Genomic DNA, 20,820 nt, shown 5'->3' with positions numbered 1-20,820 from the left:
GCTGGTCTATTTAGAGGTAAGCCAAGAGGATGTACTCAAGCAGATTGACAGACTAAAGAGCGACAAATCGCCGGGTCCGGATGGCATTCACCCAAGGGTACTCAAGGAACTAAAAGACGTAATAGCGGAGCCACTTCGACAGATATGCAACCTATCCTTAAAAACCGGAGAGATCCCGGAGGATTGGAAAATAGCAAATGTCACGCCCATCTTCAAGAAGGGCGCAAGGGGGGACCCGGGAAACTACAGGCCGGTGAGCCTGACCTCAGTCCCGGGAAAGATGATGGAGGCACTGATTAAAGACAGCATCTGTGAACACATCGAAAAAAATGGGCAGCTAAAACCGAGTCAACATGGCTTCTGTAAGGGTAGGTCATGCCTCACAAACTTATTGTACTTCTTTGAGGGAGTGAACAGCCAGGTGGATAAAGGGGAATCTATAGACATCATTTACCTTGACTTCCAAAAAGCCTTCGACAAGGTGCCACACGAGAGACTGCTTAAAAAGATATGGAACCACGGGGTACAAGGGGAGGTCCACCGATGGATCAAAAACTGGCTGGCAAACAGGAAGCAGAGGGTTGGCGTAAAGGGACACTACTCAGACTGGAAAGGGGTCACGAGCGGAGTTCCGCAAGGGTCGGTGCTGGGACCGCTCTTGTTCAATATCTACATAAATGATCTAGAGGCGGGAACTAAGTGTGAAGTCATTAAATTTGCAGATGACACCAAACTATACAGCAGGGCTCAAACCAAGGAAGACTGCAAGGAACTCCAAAAGGATCTAACGCAGCTGGAAAAGTGGGCCGAAAAGTGGCAGATGAGCTTCAACGTAGGGAAATGCAAGGTCATGCACGTGGGGAAAAAGAACCCGATGTTCACATACACAATGGGGGGAACACCACTAGGGGTTAGTAACCTGGAGAGAGACCTGGGAGTGATGGTAGACACAACACTGAAGGCATCGGCGCAATGCGCCACAGCCTCTAGGAAAGCAAACAGAATGCTGGGTATCATTAAGAAGGGTATTACGACCAGGACGAAGGAAGTCATCATGCCACTGTATCGTGCAATGGTACGGCCGCATCTGGAGTACTGTGTCCAGTACTGGTCGCCGTACCTCAAGAAAGACATGGCGGTACTTGAGGGAGTACAAAGAAGAGCAACCAAACTGATAAAGGGAATGGAAAATCTCCCATATACCGACAGATTGAAGCAGTTGGGACTTTTCTCCCTGGAGAAGCGAAGACTTAGAGGAGACATGATAGAAACCTTCAAGATCCTGAAGGGCATAGAAAAAATAGACAGGGGCAGATTTTTCAGATTAAGGGGCGCCACAAGTACAAGGGGGCACTCGGAGAAATTGAGAGGGGACAGGTTTAGAACAAACGCTAGGAAGTTCTTTTTCACTCAGAGGGTGGTGGATACATGGAACGCGCTTCCAGAGGCTGTTGTAGACAAGAAAACATTAAATGGTTTCAAAGAAGGTTTGGATAGATTCCTAGAAGAAAAAGGGATTGGGGGGTATAGATAGGTATAGACCATTGCTCAGGCAATGGGCCTGATGGGCCGCCGCGGGTGCGGACCGCTGAGCAGGATGGACCTATGGTCTGCCTCAGCGGAGGCAACTTCTTATGTTCTTATGTTCTTAATCTCCCCTCCCAGTCACCCTCAGGCACTTGCATTGCAAGACCTTACTTGTATATCAAGTTAAAATTTAATAACACATTTTGCTTGTCTTGCCAAGTTACTAGCAATCCAAGGTGTTACTGTATTTGAATTGAAAGCGAGATGGAGTTAATCCAAGAGTTTCTGCCATCTTATAAATGAGTTCACAATCGATAGCAAGTGAAGATTATTCATATTCTCTGAGATTATCAAAGTACTGTTGAAATAAAAGCCTTTTCATAGACCTATGGAAAGTCTGAAGAGAGACAAGTGATCTAATAGATGGAATTCCATTCCAGACCCTACGAGTCTATACTTACCTGTTGATCTTATTCCCTTAAAAGATGGAAAAGGAGAGTTTATATTTTTGAATATTTCTTGAATTGAGAGATCTTTGGGTGTTCAGGGATCAAGGCAGTAGGGATGCAAATATACCATATAAGAGTTTGAAAATTACACAAGCGTATTTAAATTGCATTCTGAAATAGACAGTAAAGCCAGTGAAGTTGCCTTAACAAAGGAGACACAAGATCAAAATTTCTCTTTCCAAAAAATCAATTTTGCTGCAATCAATTGGAGTCGATTTAAGCTGTCCTTGATCAAACTAATATAGACAGAATTGCAATAATCTTGGGATTAATTCTTCACCAGTGACCCTGGCTTACGATTTAACTTCCATCCCAAACCTGCCAAACTCTTTCAAGGGCGTTCTCTTTCTAGATCAGATTAGACATGTTTGAAATTAATCCTCCTCCACCCACATACACACATGGTTCAAATCCCCATTCTGGCTGGGGATTCAGTTCACCTTCTTCAGAGCTGAATTTTTGGAAAAGGTTTCCAGGACTTTAGGTCTCCTCCTGCTTCCTTGCAGAGGACAAATTTTAAAAGGATTTGCACACTCAGAATAAAGGTCTACAGGGAAAAGAATTAGGAATGCATCTAAATAATTCATCCTCTGAAAACAAGATCCCTAGAATGACTTTACTTCACCTGGAGAATTTAAAAAAGTTATTAAATGTTAAAATTAGGTCATCAGGCAGGTCAAGTCTTATAAGAAAGAGGCTTATCCAGTCCTGATTTTGCCCCAATGAATCCTGGGACTTGTGGTTTTGATTTTCTATCTAAGCCAGGGGTGTCCAATGTCGGTCCTCGAGGGCCGCAGTCCATTTGGGTTTTCAGGATTTCCCCAATGAATATACATGAGGTCTATTTGCATGCACTGCTTTCATTGTATGCTAATAGATCTCATGCATATTCATTGGGGAAATCCTGAAAACCCGACTGGACTGTGGCCCTCGAGGACCGAATTGGACACCCCTGTTTTAAATTTTCCTATTACACATTACCTATCTCCATTATAACTCTTGAGATTGTATTTGAGGGAAATACTACATTATGCTAATGTGGAAACTTTTGAACCAGATAACCTCTCTTATATCTCAAGAGTCTCTAAGGCAGGGGTAGGGAACTCCGGTCCTCGAGAGCCGTATTCCAGTCGGGTTTTCAGGATTTCCCCAATGAATATGCAGATCTATTTGCATGCACTGCTTTCAAGGCATATTCATTGGAAAAATCATGAAAACCCGACTGGAGTTCCCTACCCCTGCTCTAAGGAAATAGCAGAAGAAGGTGATATGGACAAATTAGTTTCACCTGATAGTTTAAACATATCCCAGTTTCTCGAATCTTCTAAAGACATAATAAATAAATGGGCAACACTTCTTGTGGCTTTCAAGATAGAATTAGAGAAACAGGCTATTTTCAAGTTTCTTTATTTTTTTATAGACCGTCTATAAAAATACATGTCTAGATCAGTGATTCCCAACCCTGTCCTGGAGGAACACCAGGCCAATCGGGTTTTCAGGCTAGCCCTAATGAATATGCATGAGAGAGATTTGCATATGATGGAAGTGATAGGCATGCAAATTTGCTTCATGCATATTCATTAGGGCTAGCCTGAAAACCCAATTGGCCTGGTGTTCCTCCAGGACAGGGTTGGGAACCACTGGTCTAGATGGTGTACATTCTAAAAAATTATAGGAAACAGTTAAAATAAATAAATAAAAACAATAATTCATCAAATATTAAGTTTAAGTTAAGTTTATTAGGATTTTATATACCGCCTATCAAGGTTATCTAAGCGGTTGTTACAATCAGGTACTCAAGCATTTTTTAAATATATTGGACAAATTCAGATTAATGAACATGAAACAGAAGGAAAATAGGGGAGGGAGAGGTTATTTAAAATACATCGAAATAAAAATTATTAAAAAAGAACGGTGATTGAGGAGTGATAAAGACAGAAAGGGGGATCGCTTCAGAAGAAGTGTTAGCTGTTTCAAAGCTACTTATAAGTCAGGAAGTTGAAAACGCAAGATCTGTTCTGTGGCCAACGAATAACAATTTTTCCTGATGTCTCTAGACATACTCAATTTAAAAGGAAACAATTCCTTCAGCTAAAGCCTAAAGTTTTGACAGTTGGAGCCATTTTCTTTTTAAAATTCCCATGGTATGGTAGTGACAAATATATATTTTTTGATCCAGTTTAGCTAGAAGATTTTATTAAGAGAAAAACTTTATTAAAAGTTTAATTTCTAATTTGCTGTTTTTCATTTAGGAGGATGTTGTATGATATAGGAACTAATCTACAAATTTGTCTGTCATGATGGTAAACTATAATAGAATGATATGATTTCCTATTTAAAACCTGGCGACCATTATAATGTGGACTAGATCATGGTTGATTAATTTCCAGATTTATGTGTCAGTGTATGTATATACAGATGTTCTGTGGATATTCATGAATATTTGTTAATAATGTAATGAATAATCAGAATAAATAAAAAATTAGAAAAATTTGCAGGGACGGGAACCAAGCTCGTGGGGATGGAGATCGAGCTTGCGGAGATGGAACGGGGCCGAGACGGGGAAACATTTTTTTCCCCGTGTCATTCTCTACCTCTGACCACAATAGCAAAAGGCAGAATTTTTAAAATGAATCCTCATGATAGAATTCAATTTCTGCTCATACTTCTGAGGTCATCGGACTCAAAGGACCTGACATTTACTCTGAATCATGCATCATTTTAATTTCTCAAGTTTGCTTCCAGGAATTTACCAAATATGCCCTAGAAAGATCCCCGATTTATTCAGATTTTGGCAAGTGAGAGGAGAAAAGGGTTAATTTGTTTTATTTAGCTTTTGAAGAAGAGGTGAAAGGTCAGCAGGGATCCCCTTCCACTCTGGTAAGAAAGCAGCATCGTAATGGAAGCCTTTCAAGAATTCAGACTCTGGTAGAGTGAAGTTGGCGAGGTAAATGGTCTCCCCTCCTACCATGTAGCTTGCCCAATAACCAAAGGTGCCAATGGTCATGATAGTGTGGTTACAATGAGCAAGGATGGCAAAGTCCTTCCCAGGTGAGGACTCTACCCCATCCCCAGAGAAGTGGACATCTCCTCTAGAAGCATCAATGTTCTCCTTACACCACTCCATTCCATTACTGGTCACCACAAAGATGGGTTCCTGATACTTATTACGGAAATAGCTCATTGCCTTCTCCAGGTAGGTCTTGTCTGCAACTACTCCTTTCCAAATATTGGGCATTACATTGAGATAGTCCCCCCTTCGCACGTGAACCCCAATGAAAGTGGCATTCTTCCTTGTCCCTTTCACTTGCTCTAAATACTTGTTGGTCTCATCTCTGATGAAGTCATGGAAGGTGAACTCCCGGAGGATCTCCTCTCGGATGTGGTGGTAGAAGGTCCATGAACAAGGGTAGCCTGTGAACATTACGTATTTCCCTTCAATGTGCTTGTGTTCCTCTGACATCCAGTCATGGACCCAATGGTGTTTCCAAGGTATCTTATCAACCACATTTTTATGTAGCACTGGTAGGCTGATCTTGAAGATTGGGGCCAACCAGTCAAAGGTTTCCTGCTGTATGTAGGCCTCATAACCATTAAGTTTTGCCAAGGCATACAGTGTGGCAAATTGTCCCATTTGGTTGCCCAAGCGACCACTGCTGTTCACTGTCCAAATGCCCTTCCCCTTCTTGGTTTTGCATGGCTTGTTTGTGTTACTTGGCATGAGAGAAGCATCCAGGAGCTCTTTACTTCGTTCACCGACCCTCTTATTACTGAGTTGAAATATTACAGATAGAGAGAAGACACCCAGGAGGAAGAACCCAATGATGTAATGCTTCCAGGACATCCTGAAAGCTCCCTCTTTCCTCTTCACTAAGATCTGAGGCTGGCCTAGGAAATAAAAATGAAAGAGTAACAGGAAAATATAATCTTTCTATACCATAATGTACCAAAGAGCTCAAGAAAGCTTGCAAAGAAAGTATATATATATATATATATATAAACCAAAACAATATCATGCTATTATATCCCATTATTAAAATATAAACTCAGAAATATATAAAACCCAGAGTTGGTATTGTGACATCATAATGCCTCATTCCACCAATAAGAGCCAACCTCATCAGTGATGGCACAGTGGCTTCATTGTCCTAGACTTGGCTCACTTTTACCACATTTCGATTTCTAGAGTGGTGCAGTGGCTAAAGCTACAGCCTTAGCATCCTGAAGTTATGGATTCAAATCCCACGCTGCACCTTGTGACCCTGGGCAAATCACTTAATCCCCCCATTGCTCCAGGTACATTAGATAGATTGTGAGCATGCTGGGACAGACATGGAAAAATGCTTGAGCACCTGAATTAACTCATGTAAATCATTTTGAGCTCTCCTCACAGAATAGTATAGAAAATTGAACACAAGAATTGCCACTGCTGGGTCAGACCAGTGGTCCATTGTGCCCAGCAGTCTGCTCACACGGCAGCCCCCAGGTCAAAGACCAGTGCTCTAAATGAGTCCAGCCTCACCTGCGTACGTTCCAGTTTAGCAGGAACTTGTCCAACTTTGTCTTGAATCCCTGGAAGGTGTTTTCCCCTATAACAGACTCCGAAAGCGCGTTCCAATTTTCTACCACTCTCTGGGTGAAGAAGAACTTCCTTATGTTTCCACCAAAAAGAGCCAACCTCATCAGTGATGTCACAATGGCTTCATTGTCCTAGACTTGGCTCGCTTTTACCTAATTTTGATTTCTAGAGTGGTGCATGGTTAAAGCTACAGCCTCAGCTCCCTGAGGTTATGGATTCAAATCCCCACTGCTCCTTGTGACCCTGGGCAAATCACTCAATCCTCCATTGCCCCAGGTACATTATACAGATTGTGAGCCCACTGGGACCGACATGGAAAAATGCTTGAGTACTTGAATGTAAAACCACTTAGGCTATAAGTGGTATATAAATACTACAATAAATAAATAAATAAACTGACCTGCTGCTAGAGACCACAGTCATGGTAGCTACAGCCTGCATGTCACAGGCATATCATATTTTTCCTACAGAAATCTCTCAGACATAGTGAACTCTTTTGTGTGAAATTGGAAAGTGACTTTCATTGTTAGTGTTTGATCGTCACTGTAATATACCATGATAGAACTGACATAGGCCCCTGGACAAACCACTAGGCTAAGCTTATCTCCATGCCAGGGCTGAAGGTTAACCTCAGCAGACTGTTGCCAGTAGCTCCTGCAGAGTTAACCGGACTGGGGAAGCATGAGCTGTGTTCATCCCTCCTCCAAGTCTGCTGATCTGACTGATTGAAGCAAAAAGTACACCTCTCTCACTCTGTTCCTGGAAATCCAAACTTCACTCCCATTCTCCTAACCTCTCCTCCGACAGCCTCCTGAGTTGACTGCTTTGTCCCTTTGAATCAAAGGCAGCCAGGCATGAAATGATAATAATGTGTATCATAAAGCCAGAAAAGAATAAGGGCCTAGATTCACTAAAGTCCACAAATCTATCCGATTCGTGTCATATCCGTTTCCGAGTCATTCTGGCCGATCAATTCAGTAAAGCTTTTCCATTCAAATGATCAAATCTTAAACACGCCCCCATTTGCGCACACATTTCGCTGTAACGTCGATCGATGCACGTGCGCACTGTATCCTTGTTGGTTTTGAAGCACTTAATGCATGTGCTAGCTCTATAGGACTTCACTGTGTAGAAATGGGGCGGGGTTTAATTGTGGATGTCATTGGCGGGCTCCGAATGTGCCTACCACAAAGCATTGTTATTGTAAAAAATGCAATATAAGAACTATAGTTTTTACCAGCCTCTTAAGTGTTGTTGCAAGCTGTATAAGCTGTGACCGTAGGTTTTAGTAAAATTTGTTGGAAAGATTTAAGGAGAAATAGCATCAGAGGTTTGTGAGCGAGCTATGGAATTCTTCAAGTTTGTCCTATTTTTATGGATTGATCTCGAAGTTTATTGCGCGCTTCCAAACAACTTAACAATTCCAAACAGCTTAACAACTCAAGAAAAGAACTGTTAAGTTGCTAGAAGGCACAGCAGTTGAATGCGCTGGGATCACGCGCTATTATATACAGCCTACGAATCCCAGGAGGCTGTGTGGCTTTCTCTGCCATAAAGCACGAAGCAAACAAAGGCGACCCCGTGACCTCTGATGCACGCAGCAATCTAGCTGGAAGAAGGGAGGAGGGATAGTTGGCCCTTAAAAGGTATCTTTGATATTTTTTTAAATTTGGCATTGATATATGAAATGTACAATGCGCAAGGAGAGCACGGAGTTAATCTGTGATTTTCTCGCCATGCGCATTACAAATCCGAGATTCACTCCCGTGCTCGCTATGCGTATTCCAAAAAAAATTAAAAAAAGATTTCTAATGCTTATGTACATGAAAGTTTACATATATTTAAAGTTTATATATATTTTGGATTTTTTGCAGAGTAGATATATATTTTTAATGGGGTTCTTAACATGCACGCGGCAGTTCCTAGGCAGGAAGTCGTTGAGGATGTAAAGCGACTGGTCAAAACGTTTTGGATTGGAAAGGCCAGTCGGTTTGGATGAAATGGTTTCATGAATCGATGCCTTAAGAAATTTACATGCCTTTTTACTCATTTGCAGGCGCAGATCAGATCGGGTGCAGATGGGGTCTGGAGGAAGGTTAGTGAATTGAGCTATAGTTGGAAAGTGAGCGCATACAGATCGGTACATGATCGGTTTTCTTAGTGAATCTAGCCCAAGGTTAGCACAACCTGGAGTTTTGGGGGGGATTTATAAAGGATTAATTTGAATCAACCTCAAATCTAGTTGGCAAACATGCCCGAGAAGCATTAACACTTAAGATATTTCACTTTTCATGTACTGAACCTGTGCCAGACCATCCACCTTCATCTCCTTGTATAATTGTCAATCAGTATTTCCCAGAGGCTTTTGGTTACCAAAACAGGTCGTGCCATGGGCCTTTTCTTGGAACAAAACCAGGTGAAGGATTTGTGGATATACGGGCTGAAAAGTTAACTGTCGGTGAGACTTTTACATCAGTCGAAGTTGGAACCTGATCCACTAAACGTCATCTTCCCGGAGACCCAGGGACTGAGTCACTGAAGTTTTCGTTTCCCTCCCTGGGTCTCCAAGAAGGCGAAGTTTAGTGAATCAGGTTCCCAATTTCTTACCTCACAAGCTTAGTTTCCAAAAGTAACTTATTTGCCACTCCCATTTAATCATTATAGAATTATCTTGTGTTTGGAATTCTTTGTTAAAATAAAAACACATCAATTTACTTTCTACTCCCTTTCAAATGGTTAACCTAATTATCTTCCCTGTTTAACTATTCCTTACACTTCACAACGCACACTCCAGTCTATTAACGATTATCGCTTGGTCCTGCCGGCTCCCTTTTTGCAATGTTCAGGATCATGGATCATTGGTCTGACCCAGCTGGACACATCTAATGTTCCAATGAAAATCTTCATGGGATAGAACCACGTGTCACAAAAAGGTGGCTTGCTGTATTTGCATATTCATTATTCAAAGCCAGCAAATTCTACTGGTTGAGCACCTGCAGGAAGAGGAAAAAAAATGTCAAGTTATATAATTAGTATTAATTTGATTCAACTAGAATGGGACAGGAGAGGGATTCAGTGTCTGAGTGTCAACTGTGAGGCAACGTTACCCATTCCAGAAGGGAGACTTTTTGGCCAGTCCTGGTTTTAAAATTACATCTCAAAGCAGTGTGGGAGTTGTAGTCCAGGATTCTATTCATTGACATCAGTACTGTAGGTTCTATAATGCACCAGGATGAAGTTGGCAGAAATCCAGGACTGGCCAAAAAAAAATATCCCTTCTGGAATGGGTAACCTGCTCACCCTACCCAGTGGGATCCCCTTCCCGGAGTTCAGGGGCAGTGCAGGTCACCTAGATCTGAGAAATCTTCTCCTAAGGAGAGAGAGACACACATCAAACTCTCAGGCAGGAAACGAAAAGCAGCAAGAATCAGTGGAAGGAAATGTCCGGGTCGAGGTTCAGGACCAGATCTAATCTAATCTGTCTGTACACCGCATTATCTCCTATAGGGAGCTCGGCTTGGTTAACAAGTGAATATCTGATTATAGAGTACAGTAAAACCTTGGTTTGCGAGCACAATTCGTTCTGAAAACATGCTTGTAATCCAAAACACTCATAAGAAATAATGGAAACTCCACAACCCAAAAACTTTAATAGAAAATACTGTATGTACTCGTATTTCAAGAACCACCATCAGCTCAGTTGTGATGATGTGACACGTGTATACTGTAAAGTGACCATAGGCACTATTTAAATGAATTTGAATGAAGAACACTCCAATATCCAATATAGTCAAATGTAAGAAATTATCTCACATTCATGCCGTACTTTATTCTCCAAGGTTATAACTAGTCATACTGGTCCTCAGCGGGCCACCAAGCACTCAAACTACTCTCATTGGGCTGGGCTTTATGCTCCCACTCGTCATCGAATCCAGTTCAATAAATACTTTAATTGTTTTTGATGATTATCATTTAATAAACTTAAATATTTAGCTTAAATCAATATATACTAAAAGTATTTAGCTGTGCAAAAGACGCTTTTCAACAGGGGTAGAATCACCAACATGTTCTGCCTGTATAAGTCAAAGGGCTTTCTCAAGGTTACCACTCCCTAAAGCAGGGATGTCAAAGTCCCTCCTTGAGGGCCGCAATCCAGTCGGGTTTTCAGGATTTCCCCAATGAATATGCATGAGATCTATTAGCATACAATGAAAGCAGTGCATGCAAATAGATCTCATGCATGTTCATTGGGGAAATCCTGAAAACCCGACTGGATTTAGGCCCTTGAGGAGGGACTTTGACACCCCTGCCCTAAAGAGATAAAAAAGACACCTAAGTCTCCATAACTTAATGCTAAATTTTAGTGCATATTTTACACCTTTAAATAGTCTTAATGCCTTTAAAAAAACCCTCTTCATTCATCTCTATTTTCCTACCTCTTTACACCATTCAAACCGACCACTGCATCTAAGAAGGAATGGCGACCCCGCTCTTAACCCACAAATTTAAACGCTCCACATCCCCGATGTCAACGTCCCATCCGTTCTGGGACGTCAGCGTCTGACATCAGAACGTACATCACTTAACTATTATATTCTCAGTTATATTATAAATGGAACGATGCTACGAGGAATACCCCCAGGAACCAACCTCCTATAACAGGGAAGCCCACTCAAGTTCATTATTTAACCCATTAGGGGTGACAGTGTTCAAACGATAGATCCACCGTTGCTCCAATATATTTAATCTCCCCTCCCAGTCACCCTCAGGCACTTGCATTGCAAGATCTTACTTGTATATCAAGTTAAAATTTAATAACATGTTTTGCTTGTCTTGCCAAGTTACTAGCAATCCAAGGTTTTACTGTATTTGAATTGAAAGCGAGATGGAGTTAATCCAAGAGTTTCTGCCATCTTATAAATGAGTTCACAATCGATAGCAAGTGAAGATTATTCATATTCTCTGAGATTATCAAAGTACTGTTGAAATAAAAGCCTTTTCATAGACCTACGGAAAGTCTGAAGAGAGACAAGTGTTCTAATAGATGGAATTCCATTCCAGACCCTACGAGTCTATACTTACCTGTTGATCTTATTCCCTTAAAAGATGGAAAAGGAGAGTTTATATTTTTGAATATTTCTTGAATTGAGAGATCTTTGGGTGTTCAGGGATCAAGGCAGTAGGGATGCAAATATACCATATAAGAGTTTGAAAATTACACAAGCGTATTTAAATTGCATTCTGAAATAGACAGTAAAGCCAGTGAAGTTGCCTTAACAAAGGAGACACAAGATCAAAATTTCTCTTTCCAAAAATCAATTTTGCCGCAATCAATTGGAGTCGATTTAAGCTGTCCTTGTTCAAACTAATATAGACAGAATTGCAATAATCTTGGGATTAATTCTTCACCAGTGACCCTGGCTTACGATTTAACTTCCATCCCAAACCTGCCAAACTCTTTCAAGGGCGTTCTCTTTCTAGATCAGATTAGACATGTTTGAAATTAATCCTCCTCCACCCACATACACACATGGTTCAAATCCCCATTCTGGCTGGGGATTCAGTTCACCTTCTTCAGAGCTGAATTTTTGGAAAAGGTTTCCAGGACTTTAGGTCTCCTCCTGCTTCCTTGCAGAGGACAAATTTTAAAAGGATTTGCACACTCAGAATAAAGGTCTACAGGGAAAAGAATTAGGAATGCATCTAAATAATTCATCCTCTGAAAACAAGATCCCTAGAATGACTTTACTTCACCTGGAGAATTTAAAAAAGTTATTAAATGTTAAAATTAGGTCATCAGGCAGGTCAAGTCTTATAAGAAAGAGGCTTATCCAGTCCTGATTTTGCCCCAATGAATCCTGGGACTTGTGGTTTTGATTTTCTATCTAAGCCAGGGGTGTCCAATGTCGGTCCTCGAGGGCCGCAGTCCATTTGGGTTTTCAGGATTTCCCCAATGAATATACATGAGGTCTATTTGCATGCACTGCTTTCATTGTATGCTAATAGATCTCATGCATATTCATTGGGGAAATCCTGAAATCCCGACTGGACTGCGGCCCTCGAGGACCGACATTGGACACCCCTGTTTTAAATTTTCCTATTACACATTACCTATCTCCATTATAACTCTTGAGATTGTATTTGAGGGAAATACTACATTATGCTAATGTGGAAACTTTTGAACCAGATAATCTCTCTTATATCTCAAGAGTCTCTAAGGCAGGGGTAGGGAACTCCGGTCCTCGAGAGCCGTATTCCAGTCGGGTTTTCAGGATTTCCCCAATGAATATGCAGATCTATTTGCATGCACTGCTTTCAAGGCATATTCATTGGAGAATCATGAAAACCCAACTGGAGTTCCCTACCCCTGCTCTAAGGAAATAGCAGAAGAAGGTGATATGGACAAATTAGTTTCACCTGATAGTTTAAACATATCCCAGTTTCTCGAATCTTCTAAAGACATAATAAATAAATGGGCAACACTTCTTGTGGCTTTCAAGATAGAATTAGAGAAACAGGCTATTTTCAAGTTTCAAGTTTCTTTATTTTTTATAGACCGTCTATAAAAATACATGTCTAGATCAGTGATTCCCAACCTTGTCCTGGAGGAACACCAGGCCAATCGGGTTTTCAGGCTAACTCTAATGAATATGCATGAGAGAGATTTGCATATGATGGAAGTGATAGGCATGCAAATTTGCTTCATGCATATTCATTAGGGCTAGCCTGAAAAGTCATTTGGCCTGGTGTTCCTCCAGGACAGGGTTGGGAACCACTGGTCTAGATGGTGTACATTCTAAAAAATTATAGGAAACAGTTAAAATAAGTAAATAAAAACAATAATTCATCAAATATTAAATATATTGGACAAATTCAGATTAATGAACATGAAACAGAAGGAAAATAGGGGAGGGAGAGGTTATTTAAAATACATCGAAATAAAAATTATTACAAAAGAACGGTGATTGAGGAGTGGTAAAGACAGGAAGGGGGATCGCTTCAGAAGAAGTGTTAGCTGTTTCAAAGCTACTTATAAGTCAGGAAGTTGAAAACGCAAGATCTGTTCTGTGGCCAACGAATAACAATTTTTCCTGATGTCTCAAGACATACTCAATTTAAAAGGAAACAATTCCTTCAGCTAAAGCCTAAAGTTTTGACAGTTGGAGCCATTTTCTTTTTAAAATTCCCATGGTATGGTAGTGATAAATATATATTTTTTGATCCAGTTTAGCTAGAAGATTTTATTAAGGGAAAAACTTTATTAAAAGTTTAATTTCTAATTTGCTGTTTTTCAGTTAGGAGGATGTTGTATGATATAGGAACTAATCTACAAATTTGTCTGTCATGATGGTAGACTATAATAGTATGATATAATTTCCTATTTAAAACCTGGCGACCATTATAATGTGGACTAGATCATGGTTGATTAATTTCCAGATTTATGTGTCAGTGTATGTATATACAGATGTTCTGTGGATATTCATGAATATTTGTTAATAATGTAATGAATAATCAGAATAAATAAAAAACTAGAAAAATTTGCAGGGACGGGAACCGAGCTCGTGGGGATGGAGATCGAGCTTGCGGAGATGGAACGGGGCCGAGACGGGGAAAAATTTTTTTCCCCATGTCATTCTCTACCTCTGACCACAATAGCAAAAGGCAGAATTTTTAAAATGAATCCTCATGATAGAATTCAATTTCTGCTCATACTTCTGAGGTCCTCGGACTCAAAGGACCTGACATTTACTCTGAATCATGCATCATTTTAATTTCTCAAGTTTGCTTCCAGGAATTTACCAAATATGCCCTAGAAAGATCCCCGATTTATTCAGATTTTGGCAAGTGAGAGGAGAAAAGGGTTAATTTGTTTTATTTAGCTTTTGAAGAAGAGGTGAAAGGTCAGCAGGGATCCCCTTCCACTCTGGTAGGAAAACAGCATCGTAATGGAAGACTTTCAAGAATTCAGACTCTGGTAGAGTGAAGTTGGCGAGGTAAATGGTCTCCCCTCCTACCATGTAGCTCGCCCAGTAACCAAAGGTGCCAACGGTCATGATAGTGTGGTTACAATGAGCAAGGATGGCAAAGTCCTTCCCAGGTGAGGACTCCACCCCATCCCCAGAGAAGTGGACATCTCCTCTAGAAGCATCAATGTTCTCCTTACACCACTCCATTCCATTACTGGTCACCAGAAAGATGGGTTCCTGATACTTATTACGGAAATAGCTCATTGCCTTCTCCAGATAGGTCTTGTCTGCCACTACTCCTTTCCAAATATTGGGCATTACATTGAGAAAGTCCCCCCTTCGCACGTGAACCCCAATGAAAGTGGCATTCTTCCTTGTCCCTTTCACTTGCTCTAAATACTTGTTGGTCTCATCTCTGATGAAGTCATGGAAGGTGAACTCCCGGAGGATCTCCTCTCGGATGTGGTGGTAGAAGGTCCATGAACTAGGGTAGCCTGTGATCATTACGTATTTCTCTTCAATGTACATGTATTCCTCTGACATCCAGTCATGGACGTTATGGTATTTCCAAGGTATCTTATCAACCACATTTTTATGTAGCACTGGTAGGCTGATCTTGAAGATTGGGGCCAACCAGTCAAAGGTTTCCTGCTGTATGTAGGCCTCATAACCATTAAGTTTTGCCAAGGCATACAGTGTGGCAAATTGTCCCAATTGGTTGCCCAAGCGACCACTGCTGTACACTGTCCAAATGCCCTTCCCCTTCTTGGTTTTGCATGGCTTGTTTGTGTTACTTGGCATGAGAGAAGCATCCAGGAGCTCTTTACTTCGTTCAACGACCCTCTTATTACTGAGTTGAAATATTACAGATAGAGAGAAGACACCCAGGAGGAAGATCCCAATGATGTAATGCTTCCAGGACATCCTGAAGGTTGCCTCTTTCCTCTTCACTGAGATCTGAGGCTGGCCTAGGAAAGAAAAATGAAAGAGTAACAGGAAAATATAATCTTTCTATACCATAATGTACCAAAGAGCTCAAGAAAGCTTGCAAAGAAAGCATTTATATATATATATATATATATATATATATATATATATATATATATATATATATATATATATATATATATAAACCAAAACAATATCATGCTATTATATCCCATTATTAAAATATAAACTCAGAAATATATAAAACCCAGAGTTGGTATTGTGACATCATAATGCCTCATTCCACCAATAAGAGCCAACCTCATCAGTGATGTCACAGTGGCTTCATTGTCCTAGACTTGGCTCACTTTTACCACATTTCGATTTCTAGAGTGGTGCAGTGGTTAAAGCTACAGCCTGAAGTTATGTATTCAAATCCCACGCTGCACCTTGTGACCCTGGGCAAATCACTTAATCCCCCCATTGCTCCAGGTACATTAGATAGATTGTGAGCATGCTGGGACAGACATGGAAAAATGCTTGAGCACCTGAATTAACTCATGTAAATCATTCTGAGCTCTCCTCACAGAATAGTATAGAAAATTGAACACAAGAATTGCCACTGCTGGGTTAGACCAGTGGTCCATTGTGCCCAGCAGTCTGCTCACAAGGCAGCCCCCAGGTCAAAGACCAGTGCTCTAAATGAGTCCAGCGTACGTACCTGCGTACGTTCCAGTTTAGCAGGAACTTGTCCAACTTTGTCTTGAATCCCTGGAAGGTGTTTTCCCCTATAACAGACTCCGAAAGCGCGCTCCAATTTTCTACCACTCTCTGGGTGAAGAAGAACTTCCTTATGTTTCCACCAAAAAGAGCCAACCTCATCAGTGATGTCACAATGGCTTCATTGTCCTAGACTTGGCTCGCTTTTACCTAATTTTGATTTCTAGAGTGGTGCATGGTTAAAGCTACAGCCTCAGCTCCCTGAGGTTATGGATTCAAATCCCCACTGCTCCTTGTGACCCTGGGCAAATCACTCAATCCTCCATTGCCCCAGGTACATTATACAGATTGTGAGCCCACTGGGACCGACATGGAAAAATGCTTGAGTACTTGAATGTAAAACCACTTAGGCTATAAGTGGTATATAAATACTACAATAAATAAATAAATAAACTGACCTGCTGCTAGAGACCACAGTCATGGTAGCTACAGCCTGCATGTCACAGGCATATCATATTTTTCCTACAGAAATCTCTCAGACATAGTGAACTCTTTTGTGTGAAATTGGAAAGTGACTTTCATTGTTAGTGTTTGATCGTCACTGTAATATACCATGATAGAACTGACATAGGCCCCTGGACAAACCACTAGGCTAAGCTTATCTCCATGCCAGGGCTGAAGGTTAACCTCAGCAGACTGTTGCCAGTAGCTCCTGCAGAGTTAACCGGGCTGGGGAAGCATGAGCTGTGTTCATCCCTCCTCCAACAGTCTCCTGATCTGACTGACTGAAGCAAAAAGTACACCTCTCTCACTCTGTTCCTGGATATCCAAACCTCACTCCCATTCTCTTAACCTCTCCTGAGTTGACTGCTTTGTCCCTTTGAATCAAAGGCAGCCAGGCATGAAATGATAATAATGTGTATCATAAAGCCAGAAAAGAATAAGGGCCTAGATTCATTAAAGTCCACAAATCTATCCGATTCGTGTCATATCTGTTTCCGAGTCATTCTGGCCGATCAATTCAGTAAAGCTTTTCCATTCATAGAAAACATAGAAACATAGAAATAGACGGCAGATAAGGGCCACGGCCCATCAAGTCTGCCCACTCCAATGACCCTCCCTATCTATCTTTGCGGATAGATCCCACATGTTTGTCCCATTTGGCCTTAAAATCTGGCACGCTTCTGGCCTCAATAACCTGAAGTGGAAGACTATTCCAGCGATCAACCACCCTTTCTGTGAAGAAGAACTTCCTAGTGTCACCGTGCAGTTTCCCGCCCCTGATTTTCCACTGATGTCCCCTTGTTGCCGCGGGACCCTTGAAAAAGAAGATATCCTCTTCTACTTCGATGCGACCCGTGAGGTACTTGAATGTCTCGATCATATCTCCCCTCTCTCTACGTTCCTCGAGTGAGTAGAGCTGCAACTTCCCTAACCGCTCCTCGTACGGGAGCTCCTTGAGTCCCGAGACCATCCTGGTGGCCATTCTCTGGACCGATTCCAGTCTCAGTACATCCTTGCGGTAATGTGGCTTCCAAAATTGTACACAGTACTCCAGGTGCGGTCTCACCATGGATCTATACAGTGGCATAATGACTTCCGGTTTACGGCTGACGAAACTCCTGCGTATGCAACCTATGATTTGCCTTGCTTTGGATGAAGCTTGCTCAACTTGATTTGCAGACTTCATGTCTTCCCTGACAATCACTCCTAAGTCTCTTTCTGCTTCAGTTTTTGTCAAGATCTCGCCATTTAGGGTGTAAAGTTTGCGTGGATTTCAGCTTCCCAGGTGCATGACTTTGCATTTTTTGGCATTGAAACTGAGTTGCCAGGACCTAGACCAGTGCTCCAGTAGAAGTAGGTCATGCATCATGTCATCCGCCATTGAATTATTGTCTGTTGTGCTCTTGTTCACTACATTGCTTAGCTTGGCATCATCGGCGAATAAAGTTATTCTTCCTCGGAGCCCTTCTGTCAAGTCTCCTATGTAGATGTTGAACAAGATCGGGCCCAGGACGGAGCCCTGTGGCACTCCACTTATCACCTCTGACATTTCGGAGGGGGTGCCATTCACCACTACCCTCTGAAGCCTACCTCCAAGCCAGTTCCCAACCCAATTTGTCAATGTGTCGCCCAAACCTAAAGAACTCATCTTGCTTAGCAACCTGCGGTGTGGTACGCTATCAAATGCTTTGCTGAAATCTAGGTAGACAATGTCCAGGGACTCACCAGCATCCAGCTTCCTCGTCACCCAGTCAAAGAAGCTGATCAGGTTGGATTGGCAGGATCTCCCCTTAGTAAATCCATGCTGGCGGGGATCCCTTAGTTTCTCCTCGTCCATGATTCTATCCAATTGGTGTTTGATTAGGGTTTCCATTAGTTTGCTCACTATCGATGTGAGACTCACTGGTCTGTAATTTGCCATCTCCATCTTGGAGCCTTTCTTGTGGAGTGGGATGACGTTAGCTGTCTTCCAGTCCATCGGGACGTTACCTGTACTAAGGGAGAGATTGAAGAGCGCGGATAGCGGTTCCGCTAGGACATCACCCAACTCCCAAATCTTAAACACGCCCCCATTTGCGCACACATTTCGCTGTAACGTCGATCGACGCACGTGCGCACTGTATCCTTGTTGGTTTTGAAGCACTTAATGCATGTGCTAGCTCTTTAGGACTTCACTGCGTAGAAATGGGGTGGGGTTTAATCGCAGGTGTCATTGGCGGGCTCCGAATGTGCCTACCACAAAGCATTGTTATTGTAAAAAATGCAATATAAGAACTATAGTTTTTACCAGCCTCTTAAGTGTTGTTGCAAGCTGTATAAGCTGTGACCGTAGGTTTTAGTAAAATTTGTTGGAAAGATTTAAGGAGAAATAGCATCAGAGGTTTGTGAGCGAGCTATGGAATTCTTCAAGTTTGTCCTATTTTTATGGATTGATCTCGAAGTTTATTGCGCGCTTCCAAACAACTTAACAATTCCAAACAGCTTAACAACTCAAGAAAAGAACTGTTAAGTTGCTAGAAGGCACAGCAGTTGAATGCGCTGGGATCACGCGCTATTATATACAGCCTACGAATCCCAGGAGGCTGTGTGGCTTTCTCTGCCATAAAGCACGAAGCAAACAAAGGCGACCCCGTGACCTCTGATGCACGCAGCAATCTAGCTGGAAGAAGGGAGGAGGGATAGTTGGCCCTTAAAAGGTATCTTTGATATTTTTTTAAATTTGGCATTGATATATGAAATGTACAATGCGCAAGGAGAGCACGGAGTTAATCTGTGATTTTCTCGCCATGCGCATTACAAATCCGAGATTCACTCCCGTGCTCGCTATGCGTATTCCAAAAAAAATTAAAAAAAGATTTCTAATGCTTATGTACATGAAAGTTTACATATATTTAAAGTTTATATATATTTTGGATTTTTTGCAGAGTAGATATATATTTTTAATGGGGTTCTTAACATGCATGCGGCAGTTCCTAGGCAGGAAGTCGTTGAGGATGTAAAGCGACTGGTCAAAACGTTTTGGATTGGAAAGGCCAGTCGGTTTGGATGAAATGGTTTCATGAATCGATTCCTTAAGAAATTTACATGCCTTTTTACTCATTTGCAGGCGCAGATCAGATCGGGTGCGGATGGGGTCTGGAGGAAGGTAAGTGAATTGAGCTATAGTTGGAAAGTGAGCGCAAACCGATCGGTACATGATCGGTTTTCTTAGTGAATCTAGCCCAAGGTTAGCACAACCTGGGGTTTTGGGGGGATTTATAAAGGATTAATTTGGATCAACCTCAAATCTTGTTGGCAAACATGCCCGAGAAGCATTAACACTTAAGATATTTCACTTTTCATGTACTGAACCTGTGCCAAACCATCCACCTTCATCTCCTTGTATAATTGTCAATCAGTATTTCCCAGAGGCTTTTGGTTACCAAAACAGGTCGTGCCATGGCCTTTTCTTGGAACAAAGCCAGGTGAAGGATTTGTGGATATACGGGCTGAAAAGTTAACTGTCGGTGAGACTTTTACATCAGTCGAAGTTGGAACCTGATCCACTAAACGTCATCTTCCCGGAGACCCAGGGACTGAGTCACTGAAGTTTTCGTTTCCCTCCCTGGGTCTCCAAGAAGGCGAAGTTTAGTGAATCAGGTTCCCAATTTCTTACCTCACAAGCTTAGTTTCCAAAAGTAACTTATTTGCCACTCCCATTTAATCATTATAGAATTATCTTGTGTTTGGAATTCTTTGTTAAAATAAAAACACATCAATTTACTTTCTACTCTCTTTCATATGGTTAACCTAATTATCTTCCCTGTTTAACTATTCCTTACACTTCACAACGCACACTCCAGTCTATTAACGATTATCGCTTGGTCCTGCCGGCTCCCTTTTTGCAATGTTCAGGATCATGGATCATTGGTCTGACCCAGCTGGACACATCTAATGTTCCAATGAAAATCTTCATGGGATAGAACCACGTGTCACAAAAAGGTGGCTTGCTGTATTTGCATATTCATTATTCAGAGCCAGCAAACTCTACTGGTTGAGCACCTGCAGGAAGAGGAAAAAAAATGTCAAGTTATATAATTAGTATTAA

At 41.5% G+C, this 20,820-nt stretch overlaps 2 protein-coding genes across 2 annotated transcripts; both read right to left on the bottom strand.

The window, feature by feature from the left end:
• Positions 1 to 3,888: 3,888 nt before the first annotated feature.
• LOC117368716 (galactoside 2-alpha-L-fucosyltransferase 2-like) lies at positions 3,889 to 20,633 on the bottom strand. The gene is made up of 3 exons (XM_033962468.1): positions 20,555 to 20,633; positions 9,389 to 9,608; positions 3,889 to 5,924 (listed from the first exon to the last, which is right to left on the bottom strand). The coding sequence occupies exon 3, from the start codon at positions 5,878 to 5,880 to the stop codon at positions 4,852 to 4,854; it is 1,029 nt and encodes a 342-aa protein (XP_033818359.1). The 5' UTR covers positions 5,881 to 5,924; positions 9,389 to 9,608; positions 20,555 to 20,633; the 3' UTR covers positions 3,889 to 4,851.
• Positions 13,464 to 20,677, bottom strand: LOC117368717 (galactoside 2-alpha-L-fucosyltransferase 2-like). The gene is made up of 2 exons (XM_033962469.1): positions 20,555 to 20,677; positions 13,464 to 15,550 (listed from the first exon to the last, which is right to left on the bottom strand). Exon 2 carries the CDS (start codon positions 15,504 to 15,506, stop codon positions 14,478 to 14,480), a length of 1,029 nt encoding a protein of 342 aa, XP_033818360.1. The 5' UTR covers positions 15,507 to 15,550; positions 20,555 to 20,677; the 3' UTR covers positions 13,464 to 14,477.
• Positions 20,678 to 20,820: the final 143 nt, after the last annotated feature.

This window comes from Geotrypetes seraphini, chromosome 10, assembly GCF_902459505.1.
Source record: "Geotrypetes seraphini chromosome 10, aGeoSer1.1, whole genome shotgun sequence".
Classification (NCBI taxonomy): Eukaryota; Metazoa; Chordata; class Amphibia; order Gymnophiona; family Dermophiidae; genus Geotrypetes; species Geotrypetes seraphini.
Note: the sequence above shows the minus strand (reverse complement) of the source record. Positions and strands in the feature narration are given on the sequence as shown.